A 20,006-nucleotide genomic window follows, 5' to 3' on the forward strand; every position below is an offset into this window, starting at 1 on the left:
TGGCGTTATGCATACGGTGCCTGCAATGTTGAAGAAGAAAGTACATTTCATTAACTATCCTCTGTAGCTTGCCCTAGGTGTATCTAATCCAGCCTCAGCAACATCTGGCATCCATTGACTTGATTTGAATAAGTGTTGTCTTCTCTCTTAATGTTCGGCTGTATCCCATTGGTCAAACATGTTCTGCGTGGTCTCTGATTGGTCCGTGTGGGCCAGGGGATGCGTCATAGCCATGCAGTGACACTACGAGTGGTTGATGGTTGCTTTTGTCTGCGAGGCAGGTGAAGATGTTCGACCACCAGCCAATAAGTTCTGTGTTTGACCCCAAATGTCTCTAGTCTACCTGTAGAAATCCCTCAGGAAAACGCCTTGATATCTACCTGCTCCTAAATAACCCATTTAGTGTCAGAATCCACTGTAAGTTGCTTGGGATAAATAGGGAAATATTAAGACGGCTTCTGAATTCTGGCTCAAACCGATGCCATGTTTTCAGTATTTTGGTGCCCTTGGAATGGAACGGTCTTCAAATGCCGGTAGAGTCAGGAGTGTGAGTTGACCTTTGACCCCTACTGACCTTGACCCCGCAGCTGACCCCCTTGTATCCTCTCCGACAGTGGCAGAAGTCCGGGAGCACACAGCGGCCCCCGTTTAGACACCGCACCCTACAGATCGCTGACAAAAAACGCAAACATAGGACATGGCATTCTGTCCACACTCCAACATAAACACCTCAAGTAGTGTTGTGGAAATAATCGACTAGTTGGCAAAGGGGCGAAGACAGAGGACCTTAAAATGAAGAGCTTCTTTATTGGTGTATTTCCCTATTTATACATTTTATCAGGGCTCCCATCCAACCATACCTCCCTGACCACGCTTGCTCATTGGTTATTTGTTCTGGGTTTCGGCCGACATATCTCTTAAAATAGTTGTTGTTCTCAAGTTCTAAATTTCAACCCCTTATCTGCTTGTGTAGAGTGTGTACATTTGACAGTTATCTGAAATCTATACGTTGTTACCTGATATGTGGGTTCAGGATACTTAAGGAAAGAAAACCAAAACTATTCCAATTATTTAACATTCAGGTTAGGTCAGTTTGTGTTGTAGAGAAGATTCGCACAAATACGGTAATATCCCTGTTCATGTTCATCGCCAGCCTCATACAGCACAGGAACATATTGTAGCTACCCTGGGACTCTTTAGGAGTTTGTGTGTTGTGTGTTTGCAATGTATTCCGTTGTCCGTTGTGCCAGTTGCTCCATGTGCATGTATTGAAGTGTTCTACCTGTCAATCAATGTGGGGGGGCGAATCGCCAGGTCAGCTGGGGGAGGGGCTTGGGAACACAGGAGGGTGGGGGCGCATTGAAGGTGTTCTGCGTTCTGCGTTTTGTGTGTTTTCGGGGAACCAGTTGTTGTTGGTGTCACTTTTGGTGTTGCAGTAACCAGGTTTGTACCAATAGATATCCGTACAGTACTTATGACTGGACCTTCCTATGTCACTGGCGAGGGCATTACAATATGAATGGATGATGGTGAATGGATGAGGGTGAATGAACCCACCGGTCTGACACTGGGTGCCCTCCCACCCAGCAGGGCACTGGCAGATGCTGGGTCCCACACACTCCCCTCTGTTCCTGCACTTCTGCAGACACAGGGCTACACCAACCCACACACACACACACACACACACACACACACACACACACACACACACACACACAGGTGGACACATTTTTACAGACCCCTGATTGGTCCTAAGGGTACATCAATACTCAATAGATCATCATAGCCAATCATGCAATGCGACCACCCTCTCAGTCAGGGTAAGCAATAAGTTTTCTTGTTTCTCAAGAGACGTCTCAACACTTTACCGAGGAGTGGCGTATTCCTACTCTGTGCAGTACACTATAATGTGAAGCCATGTTGCGATGCAGTCACTACAATGACACGGTCGTAAATTAAGTGTTTCTAGTGTTTCAGAGGTTCAAAACTGTTGACCCTTTCACAGTATCTGTATAATATATATTAGTATATGCTACATGTGAACCTCCTAAGATAGCGCAATTTGATTGGTGCGATATCTCAGGATATTGGGCAATAACCCATGATTGAGATCTCAAACTCTGGATATTGTTTTCATCGCAAATTGTCCCGCTTTGCAAGTGTTTCAGAGGAAAAAATACAAGAAATTCAACACAATTCTATCCCTAAAAACAGAAAAGAGCAAAACAATATGGTCTTCACTTATTATTTATGAAACAGCAAATAAAACAATGAAATTGTGACATTTTGATGTCTTGTTTACAAAATAAAGTTGCGGTTTATGCTTAGTGTTTCAATCCATTGTCTTCGTTTTAGAGGGGCGGTAGAGTTATCTTGTTTGTTACAACAAGTGTTATCTTGCTATTCCCCACTATTCACTTTGCCTTCGGCGAATAATTATGCATGTATCTTTGCTTAGTCAAATTCACAGCCCCGAGGTGGTCTGAACTCACGCATATGACAGCGCTCGCCCCTCCAGCCCGACGGACAGGAACACGTGTTGGCTCCCACACACTTCCCCTTGTTCATACACCCGGGCTCACACACGCCTAGGAGACACACACACACACACACACACACACACACACACACACACACACACACGTATGAGGGCCTGGGGGCAGCTGTTGGGGCTACACTAGGCCACAGATATACGAACAACATAGCAAGCACACACATGCACAATCCTTAGGCTCTGGTTTTTTATCAATTACATCTTGTTGTATGGTCGTGGTTTTAACTTAACTTTGCACTTCACTTTGTATAACTCTCTTAACTTTGATCTTAACTTTGTATAACTCTCTTAACTTTGATCTTAACTTTGTATAACTCTCTTAACTTTGTTCTTAACTTTGTATTACTCTCTTGACTTTGATTTTAACTTTGTATAACCCTCTTAAATTTGAGCTTAACTTTGTATAACTCTCTTAACTTTGATCTTAACTTTGTACAACTCTCTTAACTTTGTTTAACTCTTATAATTTGTTGTAAGCAGCAGAAAGAAGCCTTTGCCTGTCTTCTCCCTGCTCCTTTCTAACTCTCTATCGTCGGAAGAGAGCAGCAGGAAATCCTGAAAAACATTCAATATATCATCAGAATGAGCCCCGGTAATCAGCAGTGACCTGTGTGAGGCCCAAAGGTGACCTGATGGGGGAGCCTTGGCGACCGTTGCCGTGGGGATAGGCTGTACTGTACTCACTCCTCTGACACCTCTTCCCGGTGTAGCCGTCGGGGCAGGAACACACGCCGTTCCTCATGCACTGGCCTCCGTTCTTACATGGGGGGCTGCACACAGCTGTAACACATCAAGAAAACACGTTAAGAACACGCCAAGAACATATCCGGGACACGCCAAGAACACAACATTAACATGTAAAGAACAGTCCACAAACACGTCAAGAATAGGTCAAGAACAGGTGAAGAACACACCAAGAAAACATCAAGAACATATCAGGGACACGTCAAGAACACACCAAGAACACGCCAAGAACATATCCGGGACACGCCAAAAACACAACATTAACATGTAAAGAACAGCCCAAGAACACGTCAAGAATAGGTCAAGAACAGGTGAAGAACACACCAAGAAAACATCAAGAACATATCAGGGACACGTCAAGAACACACCAAGAACACGCCAAGAACATATCCGGGACACGCCAAAAACACAACATTAACATGTAAAGAACAGTCCAAGAACATGTCAAGAACAGGTCATGAACACACCAAGAACACATCAAGAACATATCAGGGACACGTCAAGAACAAACCAAGAACATGTCAAGAACTCGTCACGAACACTCCAAGAACACGTCAAGAACAAGTGAAGAACACTTTTTTTGTTTAAGATTCAGTGTGCCAGATAATGTGGTGTGTCTCTGTTGTCTTTTCTGTTCCTGAATTTACATGTAACTGATGTTAAAGGCTCAGTACGTAGAGCTCGCTACTAGCTAGCTAGCAGCTCCCTACGTCATACATCTTATAAAAACACTAGGTGAAAGCAGCTGTCTGGGGTGACTTAGCCAGACTATATTGTTGGGAAAAAAATCAGGAAGCCAAACCTTACCTAGTACTATGGAGTTTAATAACTTCGGAGCTTCCTATGTAGGTGAGATGGTTTTGGGGAACACTTTCCTATTAACTGTTGAGTCCCTAAGAGGTAGGTTGCTAAGGAAGTTAGCAACTATGCTTTTGGGAAACAAACCCCTGGTTGACGGTTGACTGTTTGTGTTTGTGTTTGTGTTTATGTTGTGTCACTACGGTCTCACCGATCTGACACTGAGACCCGTAGAACCCTCCGGGACAGGCACAGACCCCGGGTTTAAGGCACGTGCCCCCGTTCAGACACACCGGGTCACACGACGCTGGGGAGAGATATTAAACCATAAAATCATAGGATCACTTTTTCAGGTCAGGTATGCTAGATAACATTGTAATTCAATGTTATATTATGTGTACGACTGTGATCACTCTTAAGAGGTGGAATCCCCCAGGATGCTTTGCAAAGAACCATAAGACAAATGCGAGTTGAAAAGTAAGTAAGTAGAGAAACAGTGAGAGAGTGACCAGGTGTCTGCTGGTACCTGAGTTACAGGTGGGTCCGGACCAGCCCGCTCTGCACTGGCAGACGTCCGGAGAGATGCACCTGCCGCCATTTTCACAGTGCCTGTTACACACCACTGATGGAGAACAGGTAGCATCAACACACATACACACACACACACACACACACACACACACACACACACACACGCACGCTGCTGGGGTTAGGATGTCATGCATCATCAAGCTCCGCCAAGTACAGGGACTGCCCCCCCCCCCCCCTGTACTTGGATTTGATTTGCTTTAATTGCCTTTATTGGCTCTAATTGGCTTTATTATCTTTAATTATGTTGGTGACGTCGTCTAACACTAATTTTGAACAATCAGAGAGGGAGTCTAAATGCATTCGGTAACAGCTGGGGGCCATCCGTACCAAGCTGCCCTCAGTTGTAGTGATTGGTTGCTATTCAAATCATGAGAAAGAATGAAGCAGATGTCCTGGAGTCACCAACATCAGGCCCTTTGCCAATACAAACGTCTGCCAGCCCTCCTGGTCCAGTACTCTGCGATGAACTCTCGTCAAGTCATCCCTGTGGGTCAAAGGTAGGACCTCCTCACTCGTTTCACAGCGAGGCCCCAGGTATCCGTAGGGGCAGGTGCAGAGGTTCCTGGGCAGACAGGTGCCTCCGTGCTGGCAGCGCGGCTCGCAGACGGCTGTCATGGTCAAGGCAAACTCCGTTGGTACAGCACACAACACACAAACCGCACTACAGCACAGTACAGGAGACACAAGGCGTCATCTCTTCTAGAGCCGATCTGAATCCAAAGTAATGTACGCAAATCATTTAAGAGAAAGACAAAAATACAGTGAATATGTAATCGCCATCGACCAAACAAGTGCAAAAGTTTGGAGGGAGAAGTCCCAGTATATAAGGAGTCCCCCCCCCCCACACACACACACCCTTCTCAGTGTATGTTGTCCGTTCTGGCACTTAAAAATAGTACTTAGCATTGTGTAGCCTCTTATCCTAGCTATCTTTGTTGTATACGGGGAATGGGTTAACCTAGCGATTCTTAGTGCTTGGCACTTGGTTCTATGAACATCCTTCCTGCACCGACAGCGATCTTTCTTCTGACAAATGTACTTATTTTAATTCGCTTTGGGTAAAAGCGATTGCTAAATGCCCTGAATGTAAATGAGTTATGGCGCTCCTTCTGATGTGACTCCATGTTACGTCAGCGTGGCTTTTCCAGTCGAAATACCAGTCGAGCACTGTTGAATCGTACCGTGTTCACAGATGGGGCCGCTGTGGCCCTCAGGACAGTTGCACACGTTGGGCCTCACACACTTCCCCTGGTTCTTACAGTCGGGACGACAGACAGCTGGGAGGGATGCGTCCACACGGAGAAAACATTTAGGTTGTATCGGCGATGTTGGGTGATGTCACTCCTGTTAGTATTTGAAGCGAGATCCCAAACAAACAGAGCCAGCTCTCCCCTCCCTTCCATGTTTCGTGAATCAAGTGAAAAAACAGTGAAAAACAAATCACCGGCTCTTGTCTGTGATTGGTTTGAATACTATTTATTTTGGGTTTGAGTGGTTGGTAGCACCATTTGTTTTTTTGTGCGATCTCAGAGCAGAGGCTGCCTACAGAGACCTGTTTTTTTTTGACGGCCTGCTTATGGGGCGGGCAGCTAGCGGATCGTGAGGAAAGATCAGATGAATGTGATCATTTATGTTTCGGCCTATTATCGCTGATACAACCTTTAACACTTATCTAGCCGGGAGCAAGTTTGTTACTCAGCATTGACTTGTATTCAAAGCAAAGACATTGGATTTAAGATACAGGTCATTGATGAGCAGGTAGGGGATCGGACAAGGAGTCCTACAGGTCAACTTTGACATTGCATTTTAGTTTTTGAACCCAGAGCCTTTCAGTGAGGAGTGAAACGCCCTGATTTGGACCAATCAGAGAGGGTGTCTACATATATTCGGTAACAGCTGCGGTGCTGTCAGTACCAAACTACCAAGCTTCCCTTAGTTGAATTGTTTGTTTGCTCTTCAATCATGAGAAAGAAAGAAGTGAATTTACAGAGAACATCTGGCACATTGCTAATATAAATATCTGCCCACCATTTTCGCTTCAGAAAGAGAGGTTCTGTGCTACAGTAACTTCTTACCAATATGACAATTGTAGCCGGTGTATCCTTCCTTACAGGTGCAGGTGTTTGGGGCAGTACACTTCATGTTGGCTCCACACTGATGCGCGCACACGGCTAGGAACAGGAATAACAGCCTTTAGTATAGTTAGCATAGCATGGGTTATTACTTAAAGGTCCTGTGTGGGGTTGTAGATTATTACCAACTAAATCCCACACCCCTCACTTTCCAATCAATATGGTGGCCTGTACTGGCCTGTATTGTGTAAGGTGCCAGCGGGTATTTCTGTTTTAATTAATTCCGACATAAGTTTGAATCGCCCAAGGTCGATTCCTGACGGCTCTAGGCTGCAAATGAATCAGTTTAACCAATCATAATCGGTTATCTTTGTCAGGCCCACCATGGTGACTGGACATGTTGTAGGACATGTCCGAGGTAGGGCTACTTAGTAACTTATTTACGTTACTCAACACAGTCTTCTTACTGCGTCCACAGTGGTCAACTACATTCATAGACCCATAATTAATTATATGTTACATGCATTGTTGATTAATAACACTTCCTCCCACCGGGCTGACTCTTAGGAGCGTTGGATGAGGAGACAGCATCCCTGGATGGGTGGCGGTTGCTAGGGGAGACCGCTGTCTTCCTGTGGATGGAGGGGCCTCTTCCAGCGGTGTTGCCCTGCACTGTGAAACACTGGCGGTTAGGGAATACGGCTTGGGTTACATTGAAGTGCATCCAGAAATCCATCTTTGTTCTTCTTCTATGTTTAAAGGTGGTATTGGACAGAAAATGGCTTAATCGTTCAGCGACAGTTTGTATCCAAAGCAACATGGACCGGTGAATTGATCCAGATCCATGTCAAGGCTGAAAATGGTGCCCCTTTTTTGTTAAGTTAGGGCGCTAGGCTTACCCTTTGTTTTTTCGATGTAATTACAAAGAACTTTTTTTTTTCCAAAGGTAAGTCTGTTATGTTTATTATTTTGGCCCAGGCTGACCAGAATGAATAGCTTCTTTTGGACTTGATATTTTTAGCATTCTTTCTGTAACAATGAACCTTTTTGTTCACTGGTGAAACCAAGACTCCTTACTGTCTGAGTTGGCTTTATGTTACCCCCTCCATCCTCTACACTAGAGGGTCATAACACGGAGCAGGTAGGGGTACGGCCCAGGCGTTTTTGCTCAAGGGCACCTACTGATGGGGTTCTGACATGGGGGACTCAAACCCAGAACGAAGAAGCTTTAAAACCACATCCGTCTCACCTGCGAAGCCGCCCCTCCTGCAGGTGAACCCGTTGCCATGGAGCCCAGCGGGGCAGGGCCCGCAGGCGAAGCCGTTTGCGTTGTGGACGGTCTCGAAGCACTGCACCCCGGGGTGGCAGGGCCTTCTCAGACAGGGGGAGGGCGGCCCAGTGCGGCCCCAGCCCTGGGGGGCTCCCGCCCGGTCCGTACCGTCCAAGTCAGCCTCTGGGTCACCTTGGCAACGGAGAGATCGTTTAGATCGTGAGGTCGTCTGAGTGGGGGGTGGGGTGGAACCAATGATGTGAGAGAATGCAGCGAGATGTGTCCCTCGGCTGTCAACGTAAATGCTGATGGTTTGAAACCCCCCAGGGCTCCTACAACCTTGTGGTTATAGTCAGATCATAGGCAGATTGGATCCATGAAGGGAGGGAGAGTTTCTCTTTAGTACTATAAGTAGTACTACAGTAATCCCATTCAGTAATCAGAGTTAGTTGTTAATCACAATTTGGGATGTAACAATATCCAAGTTATCACGGCCGATGTGCAAATCAATAACACTTTTTCCACAAAGAACATTCGTTCTGAATTGGAAGTCCCTGTGAAGAACTACCAATCTTTACGTTGTGTACGCCATCGCAGTGCAAGATCGCAAGGAACTCACGTGCGCAAATCCTCCCGTCGCCGCGGTAACCGTGAGGACACTCCCCGCAGCTGAAGGACCCGGGCGTGTTCCGGCAGCTCGCCCCCGGGAAGCACGGAGCGGACACACACTCGTCCACGTCCTCCCTGCAGGTGTTGCCTAGCAACACAGTCAGCAATACACAAAAAACCGACACACAGAAACGGCTGTGATGATAATCGTCCCCACCACGACAACAACAGTCGTGATTCAACATGTGCCACATTGAGAAAACGATTCATTCTAGCGCTGAACATGTCGGTTGTTTCTAAGGAACTAAAGAACTGCACGGTACCAGTATGATCATCAACCAAGGTTTAAATAGGTTTGAAACACTCTAATGGATGACACTTGGGTCAGGGCAGCTGGCTGTCCTTAGATCATCCATCTCGGTGTGATCACTGTGAATCGCCTTGGACTCATTTGACTGACCACTACCCCGGTGTATACTCCCCCGTATCTCTCTCTGTATTTATACAGCTCTTTTCTAACCAGTGACCACTCAAAGCACTTCACAATATTGCCTAACATTCACCCATTCATGCACACATTCACACACCGACGGCGGAGTCAACCATGCAAGGCGACAGCAAGGTCGTCGGGAGCAGTTAGGGCGAGATGTCTCGCTCAGGGACACCTCGACACTCAACGCTAGGAGGAGCCGGGGATCAAACTGGCAACCTTCGGGTTACCAGCCAACCCGCTCCACCTCCTGGGCCACATACCGGTCATCCCCGGCGGGCAGACGCAGGAGAAGGCGTTGGGTCCGTCGATGCACCGGCCCAGCCGGCAGGGGTTGGGCTTACAGTCGTCCACGTCCACCTCACAGCGCCCCCCCGCGAAGCCGTCCGGACACACGCAGACGTACGCCCCGCTGCCCGCCACGGCCTCCATCTTGGAGACACAGGAGCCGCCGTTCCCGCAGTCGCAGGGGGTCACAAACACCTGGCGACCGTAAGGTGGTTTCAGTGTTTCTCTTTGGTTCAACTGTCCATTCAGAGACAGGAATGCTCCCTCTGGTGTTGGATTGTGATAATTACTTCAAATTATTAGAGATCATTATACTGTTGTTTTATATGCTCTTTGCATATAAAACAACATATATGCTCTTTGCATATAAAAACTCACACTCACACCTGCTGGCATAACATCACCCCTTTAACAGGGTTGTGATCTTCTGTTTCAGATCACTAATGCATCAAATAAATTTGAATATCATTAGTTTACGAGCAGTTAAAGCTCAGACATCTTTTTCCGTTGCTACTTCCAGCCAGACCTGTGGACGATGAGGGCAGGAGCCAGGAGCCTCTATCCCCAGCGCCTTCACCCCCGTACCTGGACCGACACCTGGGTCTCAGCGCCACACTCGTCCGCCACGGACACCTGGAAGCTCCGCCCCTCCGCGCCGTCCGCTCCGGTGTCAGCCGCCCAGGACAGCAGACCGGAGGGGGAGAGGGCAGCCTCCGCTGGGCCCGAGGCCAGGGTGAAGACCACAGGGGAACCCTCGGGGTCTCTGGCCCGGAGCTGGTACAGGAAGCTCTCCCCCTGGAAGGACTGGAGCCTGGGGGCCACGGCCTGGACCAGAGGTGGCTGGTTGTCTGGTCGGGAGGGAGGGAGGGAGGGGGAGAGTGGAGGGGTGAGGGGGAGAGGGAGGGTTAGCAAATACTGGAGTTACGTAAGTCCATTAATGAGTCGTCTTAAAAGGAATCAAGTGAATGAATAAATATCTGTTTAAGTGAATGCACAGACGTCATTATTATGTCATTATGGACCAACAAACAAATTAATTACTTAATGCCATCTACTGTGTAGGATTAGCTTATTGCTGCTACTGCTAACTCCTACTCTGACTGCCTAGCTCCTCTGGTGTCACCACGGGGCCAGGAGATGGCAGCTGCTCTCCTTCCCTGAGCTGGTTCCTGTCTGCTTCCACCTGCTGCCTTCCCTGCGTTCACACGCTGCCCCCCCAGACCTGCACACCTCCAGACCTCCTGACCCCTGACCTACCCCCCAGCTGAGGGACAGCCTCCACAGGCCTCCACCCAGGCCTCCACAGCGTCGAAGGACGGGGGGGGGGGGGGGAACCTCATGCCAGCAGAGGGCAGCTGACCCTGGACTCAAACACACACACCGGAGCCCCCAGCCTCGTAACTCAACCCCAGACCCACTCTTGCTCCCATACTGTCTCCCATGGACGCACTTCTACTGAGGGTTAACACAACCTGGGGGGTAAGCCTTACGCTATGTTATATATTAAATATATTATATTAATTCAAAATCGAATTAATAATTTAATATATCGAATATATGTTATTGATTTCCCAACATTTAAGGACACAGCAAGCATCTCAGGGGTGGTTAGATGCCTTGCTCAAGGGCATGAAAAGGAGATACAAGAAGCACACCAGCAACTTTCTAGATGGCGGACACCCTGCTTTAGCTCTTGACAAATTCGTAAATTTGATCAAAAGTAACCGGGGGAAAGTACTGCAGAGTGCGGTTTGTTAGCAGAGCCCTGCATCGCTATAGCCTCCTACTAGCATAATTGGCTGAGTCATATTTTGGCCCAATTGTGATAGCTAACCTAACTCTACTCAACTCACGCTGCTGATTCACTGTGCCTCATTGGCTATAACCTAAGCCAATCAGAGTGCTTTGTACATTCCATAATCACTATCTGCCGAAGTCATCTATTTGACTTGAGGCAATTTGGACGCTAAACACGAGATGAACCTTAAAATACGACTCAGGCGATAATGTTATGAGGCTAACGATATAAGAGACAACATGATGTTCTGGATGGTTCTGATGGACGTTCTACCTCCTGCGGTGGACCAGGTGTGCGCGGAGTAGTCTGGCTGACATGTCAGACAGGGGCTGCTGGGATGGAGGTCGCCTTCACTGTAACACAGACCCTCAATGTGGCACGTCTTCTCCTGAAACAGTAAAACATTCAATCAAATTCATATCCCCTTTTTCTCTTCAGAACAACAGGATCCTCAGGGGGAAACCCGTTATGAGATGTTCAGAAGTGCTGCTGATTCGGGGTCGAGGTCGGCTTAGCTCAGGAGGTAGAGCGGGTTGCCTTGTAACCAGAACGTTGCTGGTTTGATAGCAAACTGTGTCGAGGTTTCCTTGAGCAAGACGCCTCACCCTAACTGCTCCTGACTGAGCTGGCTATCGCCTTGCGTGGTTGACTCCGCCGTCGGTGTGTGAATGTGTGTATGAACCGTTGTGAGTCGGTTTGGATAAAAGCGCTGCTAAATCTAAATGATTCATGATGTCATGGGAGCCACAGTAGAGGTCATTAAGGTGTGTTGATTTAAAACACACTTCACATTTACCAGAGAAAAACACAAACACACACAGAGGTTAGGGTACCCACATATAACTTGGAAACCTTCTGCAACCGACACCTCCACAACGCTAACAACACATTCACTTTTTGGGGTGGCGAGGACGGACGGACGCTGGAAACTTTGGAAACTTTAGAAACCAACACTTCTCAGCCACAAGTCATAACAGAACCCTGGAGTGTTGAGCTTCCCTGGAGGTCCCAGTGACTCCAGCACAGCCTCATATAACGCCACAGGTTCAACACTGAACAGATGCCAAACGCCAAGACACTCACAACAATGCCGTAAAAATGCCCGCGAGGTACCAGCCTTTTGGAAATAAGGTGATTGACATTAATCATCTGCTGTTGAACATGTTTTTGTTCAATACAGTGTGAAAGTTTTTATTAGATAAAAGCAATGTTAATTAACTCATAAGTTAAACCAGCAGAACTCAGTGCTGTGTGCAGCAACAGAATATAGGTCACCTGCTTTAAGATTCATCCTCCAGTACAGAAAAGGTCTTCAGGCCTTATTGTATACAGAATACGAACTTGTTCTATAGACATCTTCTATAGTCCACACAAAGAGTGGAGTGGTATGTGGCTCAGGAGGTAGAGCGGGTTGGCTGGTAATGGGAAGGTTGCTAGTTCGATCCCCGGCTCCTCCTAGCAGAGTGTCGAGGTGTCACTGAGCGAGACGCCTCTCCCTGACCGCTCCCGACGAGCTGGCTGTCACCGCCGTGAATGTGTGCATGAATGGGTGAATGTTATATTTATAAATGCAGTCCTTTTACAGTGAGAGAGGGTGAGAGAGGTGAAGTTGGAGACGATGAACCAACGAAGGAGAGGAAGTAAGAGAAGGGAAGAAGAGAGTGACCGACGGACGGAGAAACGGAACCTAGGTACCTTCAGAGCGCAGCGCCCCTCGGCGGTGGAGCTGCAGTGCTGACAGCCTCCGTCGTACACCGTCAGCACCTTGGCGTTGCTGTAGCTGTGGCCGTCGTTGGACACCTGCTCAGAGAGTACGGCCACCTTAACCTTAACCTTAACCTTAACCTGCTGGGACACAGACCCTCAGAGAGTACAGAGACCTTAACCTTAACCTCCTTTACTACACCATGTGTACGCTTTAAGAGTAGACCTTATGGAAAGTGATTGTGGGGCTAAGGTGCTAGACAAAGGTTCTGTTTGATCCTGTATGGCCGCGAACAGTGGACAAAATGGCTGATCTCTACCTGCTCCTTAACGTCCTCAATGTAAGCATCGATGGATAAAAGCGTCTGCTAAATGACTAAACACATATACAGTAAATAGTGGATCAATGACTCCATTGAAATAGTAAATGCAATGGGATCTGACCTTGACCTGCCAGCGAGCCAGGGGTCTGTCTGGACTCATCTCTGGGTCGGAGCCTGCAGGGACCTGGCTGTCCTCCAGGGGGAGCCGGCACTCTAGAGCCGTGGCGTCCAGGAAGGTCGCCTGCACAAACCGCGGTTCGTCCAGCACCCACTCGCCCTCCTCAAACTACCCCAGGGAGGAAGAGGAGGAGACACCGGGCATCAGGACAACATGAGAGACAGGGAGAGACCAGGGAGAGATATGGAGAGGAAGAGGAAACACCGGGCATTCACAGAGTCTTTTTAATTTAGAAAGACATATAACATTTTTAGACTACCTCTCAGCATTGGTTACACGTCCCACATTGTCCCACAGAAACACATACGTACATACACATACTCTTTGTCTCACATTTGGTCCATAGTAGAACAGTAGTACTAGAACATGTGTGCTACAGAATTAAAAAACATTTTTTTTTTAAATTTCTACCAAAGAACGATCGAGGTGGACACAAAACCAACTCAACGCCACACCGCCCCATCCATCATGTAACCAAAAGAGGAGTAGAAACCCAAAGTACCTTTTCTTTGACGAACTCACACGTGAGCTGCTGCGAGCGTTTGAAGCCCACGCCGCCGACCTGGACCACGGAGCACTCCCCCCGCCGGACGTCACACAGACCCCGCGCCTCCAGCTCCGTGACCTCAGGGATCTGGTCTTCACCACAGCAGCGGAGGAGGGAGAGGAGATCAATATCACAGACGGAGAGACCAGGAGAGAGACCAGGGGAGGGACCAGGAGAGAGACCAGGAGAGAGACCAGGAGAAAGACCAGGAGCGAGACCAGGGGAAAGACCAGGAGCGAGACCAGGAGAGAGACCGGGAGAGAGATCAGGGGAAAGTCCAGGAGAGGGACCAGGAGAGAGACCAGGAGAGAGACCAGGAGAGAGATCAGGGCAAAGTCCAGGAGAGAGACCAGGAGAGAGACCAGGAGAGAGACCAGGAGAAAGACCAGGAGAGAGACCAGGAGAGAGACCAGGAGAGAGACCAGGGGAAAGACCAGGAGAGAGACCAGGAGAGAGACCAGGAGAGGGACCAGGAGAGAGACCAGGAGAGAGACCAGGAGAGAGATCAGGGGAAAGTCCAGGAGAGAGACCAGGAGACAGACCAGGAGAGAGACCAGGAGAGAGACCAGGAGAAAGACCAGGAGAGAGACGAGGAGAGAGACCAGGAGAGAGACCAGGGGAAAGACCAGGAGAGAGACCAGGAGAAAGACCAGGAGAGAGACCAGGAGAGAGACCAGGGAAAAGATCAGGAGAGAGACCAGGAGAGAGACCAGGAGAGAGACCAGGGGAAAGACCAGGAGAGAGACCAGGAGAGAGACCAGGAGAGAGACCAGGAGAAAGACCAGGAGAGAGACCAGGAGAGAGACCAGGAGAGAGACCCGTGCCTGTGCATGCATGCCTGTGTGTGTGCGTGCGTGCCTGTCTGTGTGCGTGCGTGCCTGTGTGTGTGCGTGCGTGTCTGTCTGTGTGCGTGCGTGCCTGTGCGTGTGTGTGTGTGTGCGTGCATGCGTTTGTTTTCAGGCGCTCCTACCAGACACAGAGCTGCAGTCGTACGAGCCGAACCCCGGGAAGCACAGGCAGCCCCGGGCGGAGCACTGGCCGCTCCCGCCGCACCGCCCGGGGCACCGCAGGAGGTCCAGCACCTCCTGGTGCTCCCCCTCGCTCCTCCGCTCCTCCACCAGCCTGCGCTCGCACTCGTTCTCCAGCAGGGGCAGCGTGGCGTTCAGCCACCCCAGGTCGTCCTTCAGCTGCAGGTCGCTGACGCACGTGGCCACGGCGCGGCCCACGAAGGCCTCGCCGAGCAGGGCCCCGCAGCCCAGCGCCAGGCTGGAGTCGGCCACCGCCCGCTGGCAGCTGGCCCGGGCCTGGCGCTGGGTGAGCCCCGAGGGGGCGGGCCAGGTCGGGGTCGGGGGCGGGCCGGAGGCGTCCGGGGGCGGCGCCGGCTCGTGGTCCTCGGGGAAAAAATAGGCGAGGCCTCCGAGGCCGGCCTGGGACAGGCTCCGGTGGGGCGGGTCGGAGAGGAACCGTTGAGACTGACGCCGGCCCCGGTTGCCTGGGTAACGGGGTCGGGTAGAGGCTCCGTCACGGGGGGTCACCGGGCGGTCGGACCCCTGGCTCCGCGGGGGGAGACCCCCTGCTGGCAGGGTTCCTCGCCGGTTCTCCTCCTCGTCGACGCGGAGCCCCACAGAGTGGATGTACTCCGCCGTGACGTCCAGCGCGGGGATGACACTGGAGAGCTCCACGTTGCCGTGGCGAGAGCAATCGGACTCCGAGGAGCCGGTTGGTCGGGAGTGGGTTCTGAACGGGGGGGAGAGGCGGGGCTCTGGCTGACAGCCGCAGTACTTGGTCGGTTTCGGTGCGTCCTGATTGGACGGCACTGTGTCGAACAGGCTGGCGCCTGGAGGGAGTCTGACGAGTTGAAACAAACGACGCTCCGATAAACAGCACATTGATTGTCGAGGAATAATCTTACGGAGTTTTAAAGCGGTCTCATACTAGAACTACAATGCACATGCTTACTGAACATTAACAAAGTTCATATTGTTATCTTTTTGATGAAACACAGGCTTTCACTGAACGACACCGTAAATCGGCTCTAAGCTGAGCCAATGACGAAGGGTAATTGTGATTCTGTGCCGTCCCCAAGGACTCTTCCTGAGACTCACCTCCACTCAGAGATGAACGCGTGTAGGTTCCGCGTGACGTTTCCGCCCGCTGAGTGGAGGTCGTTGTCGGGGCGACCGTCGAAGGAACCACACAGTCCGGCCGTGTGGTTCCGGTCGGAACCGGGGGCCCTCACGGTCAGACTCATCCCCCAGTCGGACACGTCCGCACGCACAAACGCTCCCGACGAGAGCGTGATCTGCAACGTTAAAACCGACCAGCAGTTCGACTTATAACATAACATGTATAACATGTATGGCTAAAACGCTCACGTCGCGAGAGATTAAGTGGGACTGTGCTACAATGCTACAACTAGATGGAGAGCCATGCCTGTGATAAAAGCATTAATAAAAACATACAGAAAATAAATGTATACACTCATTAACGTAAAAAAATATTTATTTCCTAAAACTTAAGATTTAAATTCCCTAACTTATCTTATACTTATACTTAACTTACACTTATAAAAAGCGTGTTTTGATCCCTTCTCTTCCTCCTACCATCAGACCCAACCCCCCCGCCTCCTTCTTCCTACTAGGGATCGACCAATATGGATTTCTTAGAGCCGATACCGATACCGTTTTTTTTCATCTGCTTAGCCGATGACCGATAAGCCCGTTACCGATTTTCTTGAGCCGATATTTGTAGCCGAAACTGCTTTTGCTCCCTCAATTTATATCCTCAAAATTACGCAATGATGATAACAAAGTGTCAATATTAAAAAGGAACATTTATTGAACTGTGTAAATCATGCCGGGAAAGATTATTAATAAAATAAAAAAAAAATAGAAAAAAACAGTGAAAAAAAAATGGCCGATGCCGACACACGTAAAAAACGCAAATATCAGCCGATGATATCGTCCAGCCGATCAATCGGTCGATCACTACTTCCTGCCATCAGTAACAGCGCCCCCGTCCCTCGGCGCCCCCCTACCGTGACTTTGCGGCCCTGGTAGGACTGCGTGATGTGCACGCCGCTCCTCCCCAGGTGCCTGCTCTTCACCGTCAGGCGCGGCTTGGTCTCGCCCATCTCACCGTCGCACATGTCCAGGGCGATGACGTCGCTCCCGTCGCGCGCCACCACGCCGCACACGCAGGACGCCGCCAGCACCACGCTGCCGCACTCCCACTGACGCACGTGCACCTCCAGGGGGCGCCGGAGGCTCCGGTACAGGAGGAAGGTCCCGATCTGGTCGTTGTCGTAGAGGCTGGGGGAGAGGCACGAGACAAGGGGGAGAGGATGAGGTCCACTGGAGGGGGGTGCTGTGTTTGTTAGCGGTGAATGAATGATTAAATAATGAATAATAATGGGGTCCACTGGAGGCGTTGCTGTTGTTGTGAATGAATGAATCAATGAGAGGAAATAACAATGAGGAGGTTTTGCTGGAGAGGATGCTGTTATTGTTATCAGTGAATGAATCGGCAATCAGGTTAATCAACCCATCTGTTCGTCTGCCGATACAATCAATCAATCAATCCCTCTGTCAGTGAGTTGATCAATCAGCTGATTGAACACACACAATCACAAATGATACATTCTATATTTAGATTGCTATTGTAGTTATATCGCTGGACACTGGACTTACGTTATATATGTACACAAAGTCCAGTTATGAGCAAGTAACTAAATCATAACACGAATATGATAAACACACATCATAACAGGAACAATAAAGGCCAGTGAATGGTGACTCCTAGACCAACATATCATCAACATATCATCAAACGAGAATCACATAAAGGTATCATGAGCACGTTGACGGTGCGAGCAGTGATTCCGAGACGTGTGTAGTACCTGCCGTCAAACGTGATGACGTGGGGGTCGGTGACCACGTAGCAGAAGGCGGAAGGCTCGTCCTCCACCGTGATCTACCACAGCCAGACACACGAGGTGAAGCAGAACACGGGGGGCACAGGACAGAACCGACAGACACAACAATAGAACTCAGCGGAGACAGACGGAACCAAAGCCACCAAGTCTGCAGCAAAACAACGAGGTTCACAACAACAACAGGTTCGGTTGTGTATCCATTCCACAGAAAGACAGGGCTTTAATTTTGAAGACGTGCAGACCTGAACGGGCTCGGTTGTGTATCCATTTCAGAGAAAGACAGGGCTTTTATTTTGAAGACATGCATACCTGAACGGGCTCGGTTGTGTATCCGTTCCAGAGAAAGACAGGGCTTTTATTTTGAAGACGTGCGTACCTGAACGGGCTCGGTTGTGTATCCGTTCCAGAGAAAGACAGGGCTTTTATTTTGAAGACGTGCCTACCTGAACGGGCTCGGTTGTGTATCCGTTCCAGAGAAAGACAGGGCTTTATTTTGAAGGCGTTTGTACCTGAACTGGCTCGGGTGTGTATCCGTTCCAGAGGATGCTGTGCTTGCTGTCGATTGGTCGGACGGAGATCTGGGTGCTGCGGCCGGCATCTCTGACAAAGTCCGTGACGGGGGTGAAGGTGACCAGGGCACGGCTGCAGACACCGGACCTACAAGTGCCCTCCTGGGCCCCCAGCTCCACAAGGCAGGAGGAAAGAACCAGGTCGGGCCCCAACACCTCATTGGCCTCTGGAGAACCACGATGAAGAGGATGAAGGTCAGGCTGAAATGTCTTTTTACATTTTTTTGTTATCAATATTAGCATGGAAATAGTTAAAAAGAACAAACAAAATAGAAAACGTATTAGAAAAGTGTACACTGTTGTGATAAATTATTAGGTAGGTAGGTAGGTAGGTTGGTAGGTAGATAGGACAGCAAAGTTAAAATAAATAACTAAAGTAAATTGCTAAGTAAGTAAGTAAGTAAGTAAGTAAGTAGTGCAAACTAATTAAATTGTATTGAAATTTAAAACGATTTTGTTTGCAAGTGACTAACAGCTTTCTGGGTTTTGAGTGAACCTTAACGACGACCCACACATCAGAGCTACATGAGTACATCATAATTAAAGGTTGCATCAGCGATTCTAGGCCGAAACATAAACAATCAAGTAAATGATAAATGATCATCATGATAAAAGATCTGATCATTCCTCACGATCCGCTAGCTGCCCGCTGCCCATAAGCAGGCCGTCAAAAAAACACGTCTCCGTAAGCAGCCTATGCTCCGAGATCGTACACAAAAACAAACGGTACTACCGACCACTCAAAACAAAAATAAATAGTATTCCAACCAATCACCGAAAAGGGGCGGGTGTTGTGGGGTTTTGCGCTGCGTTCATGATCGTTTTTACTGGATGCACGAAACACGGAAGGGAGGGGCGAGCGGGCTCTGTTTGTTTGGGATCTCGGTTCAGAAGTGACGTCCCCCAACATCGCTGATAAGACCTTTAACAAGGACCCCCCACATCAGAGCTCCACCAGCCCATCATCATTAACCAATGGTGGCGCCGGAGCCTGGACCTTGTGTTTGCACGCTGAGCTGCAGGACCAGGCCACAGGGCCCGACCTGGGGGGCACAAGGCAGCGGGACGGTACTCTCCACAGACAGACCGTAGTCCCTCCCATCCTCCGGAACGCTGGACACCGCCGGCCTCAGCTGGGAAAACACACGGGAATACACGGAATATCGGATACACTGGTTTGACCTCATATTGTGTATGTGTTTATAGTTTATTAAGGTGTGTCTCTTTTATAATACTTCTAGTGCTTTCTGCTCTGACACCTCAATTTCCGTCCTGCATTAATGAAGTAGTCATCTTATCTTTTATATTTCTGAGTTGTGTTACACACATGCAAAGTACACACACACACACACACACACGCACGCACACACACACCCACACACACACACACACAAACACATATGTCCACTATACCCTGATCCCTGCAAAAAACTCCTGACTTTCCACTGCGGGTCCGCGGACATCAGGGGAATCAAGGAAGAAACTGGAGCTGGAGCAGAAGATCTAGAGAGAGATAGAGAGAGACATTGAGAGACCA

The 20,006-nt window shown here is 49.2% G+C and overlaps 1 protein-coding gene across 1 annotated transcript in view; it reads right to left on the reverse strand.

The window, feature by feature from the left end:
- Positions 1 to 523: 523 nt before the first annotated feature.
- vwde (von Willebrand factor D and EGF domains) overlaps positions 524 to 20,006 on the reverse strand; it is a gene marked incomplete at both ends in the record, with an annotated part of 24,346 nt that continues 4,863 nt past the window's right edge. Inside the window, 25 exons of the mRNA XM_079758642.1 lie at positions 524 to 672; positions 1,558 to 1,653; positions 2,493 to 2,588; positions 3,239 to 3,334; positions 4,308 to 4,403; positions 4,623 to 4,718; positions 5,200 to 5,295; positions 5,869 to 5,964; positions 6,763 to 6,858; positions 7,312 to 7,431; positions 8,009 to 8,221; positions 8,649 to 8,786; positions 9,392 to 9,611; positions 10,002 to 10,264; positions 11,488 to 11,602; positions 12,910 to 13,014; positions 13,363 to 13,527; positions 13,922 to 14,058; positions 14,937 to 15,814; positions 16,072 to 16,268; positions 17,004 to 17,277; positions 17,865 to 17,938; positions 18,410 to 18,636; positions 19,467 to 19,602; positions 19,883 to 19,972. Of these exons, the coding sequence (XP_079614768.1) occupies positions 524 to 672; positions 1,558 to 1,653; positions 2,493 to 2,588; positions 3,239 to 3,334; positions 4,308 to 4,403; positions 4,623 to 4,718; positions 5,200 to 5,295; positions 5,869 to 5,964; positions 6,763 to 6,858; positions 7,312 to 7,431; positions 8,009 to 8,221; positions 8,649 to 8,786; positions 9,392 to 9,611; positions 10,002 to 10,264; positions 11,488 to 11,602; positions 12,910 to 13,014; positions 13,363 to 13,527; positions 13,922 to 14,058; positions 14,937 to 15,814; positions 16,072 to 16,268; positions 17,004 to 17,277; positions 17,865 to 17,938; positions 18,410 to 18,636; positions 19,467 to 19,602; positions 19,883 to 19,972 (4,269 nt within the window). The remainder of the gene's footprint in view (positions 673 to 1,557; positions 1,654 to 2,492; positions 2,589 to 3,238; positions 3,335 to 4,307; positions 4,404 to 4,622; positions 4,719 to 5,199; positions 5,296 to 5,868; positions 5,965 to 6,762; positions 6,859 to 7,311; positions 7,432 to 8,008; positions 8,222 to 8,648; positions 8,787 to 9,391; positions 9,612 to 10,001; positions 10,265 to 11,487; positions 11,603 to 12,909; positions 13,015 to 13,362; positions 13,528 to 13,921; positions 14,059 to 14,936; positions 15,815 to 16,071; positions 16,269 to 17,003; positions 17,278 to 17,864; positions 17,939 to 18,409; positions 18,637 to 19,466; positions 19,603 to 19,882; positions 19,973 to 20,006) is intronic.

The sequence above is a fragment of the Pollachius pollachius genome (genome assembly GCF_949987615.1).
Source record: "Pollachius pollachius genome assembly, chromosome: 1".
In the NCBI taxonomy this organism is placed as follows: Eukaryota; Metazoa; Chordata; class Actinopteri; order Gadiformes; family Gadidae; genus Pollachius; species Pollachius pollachius.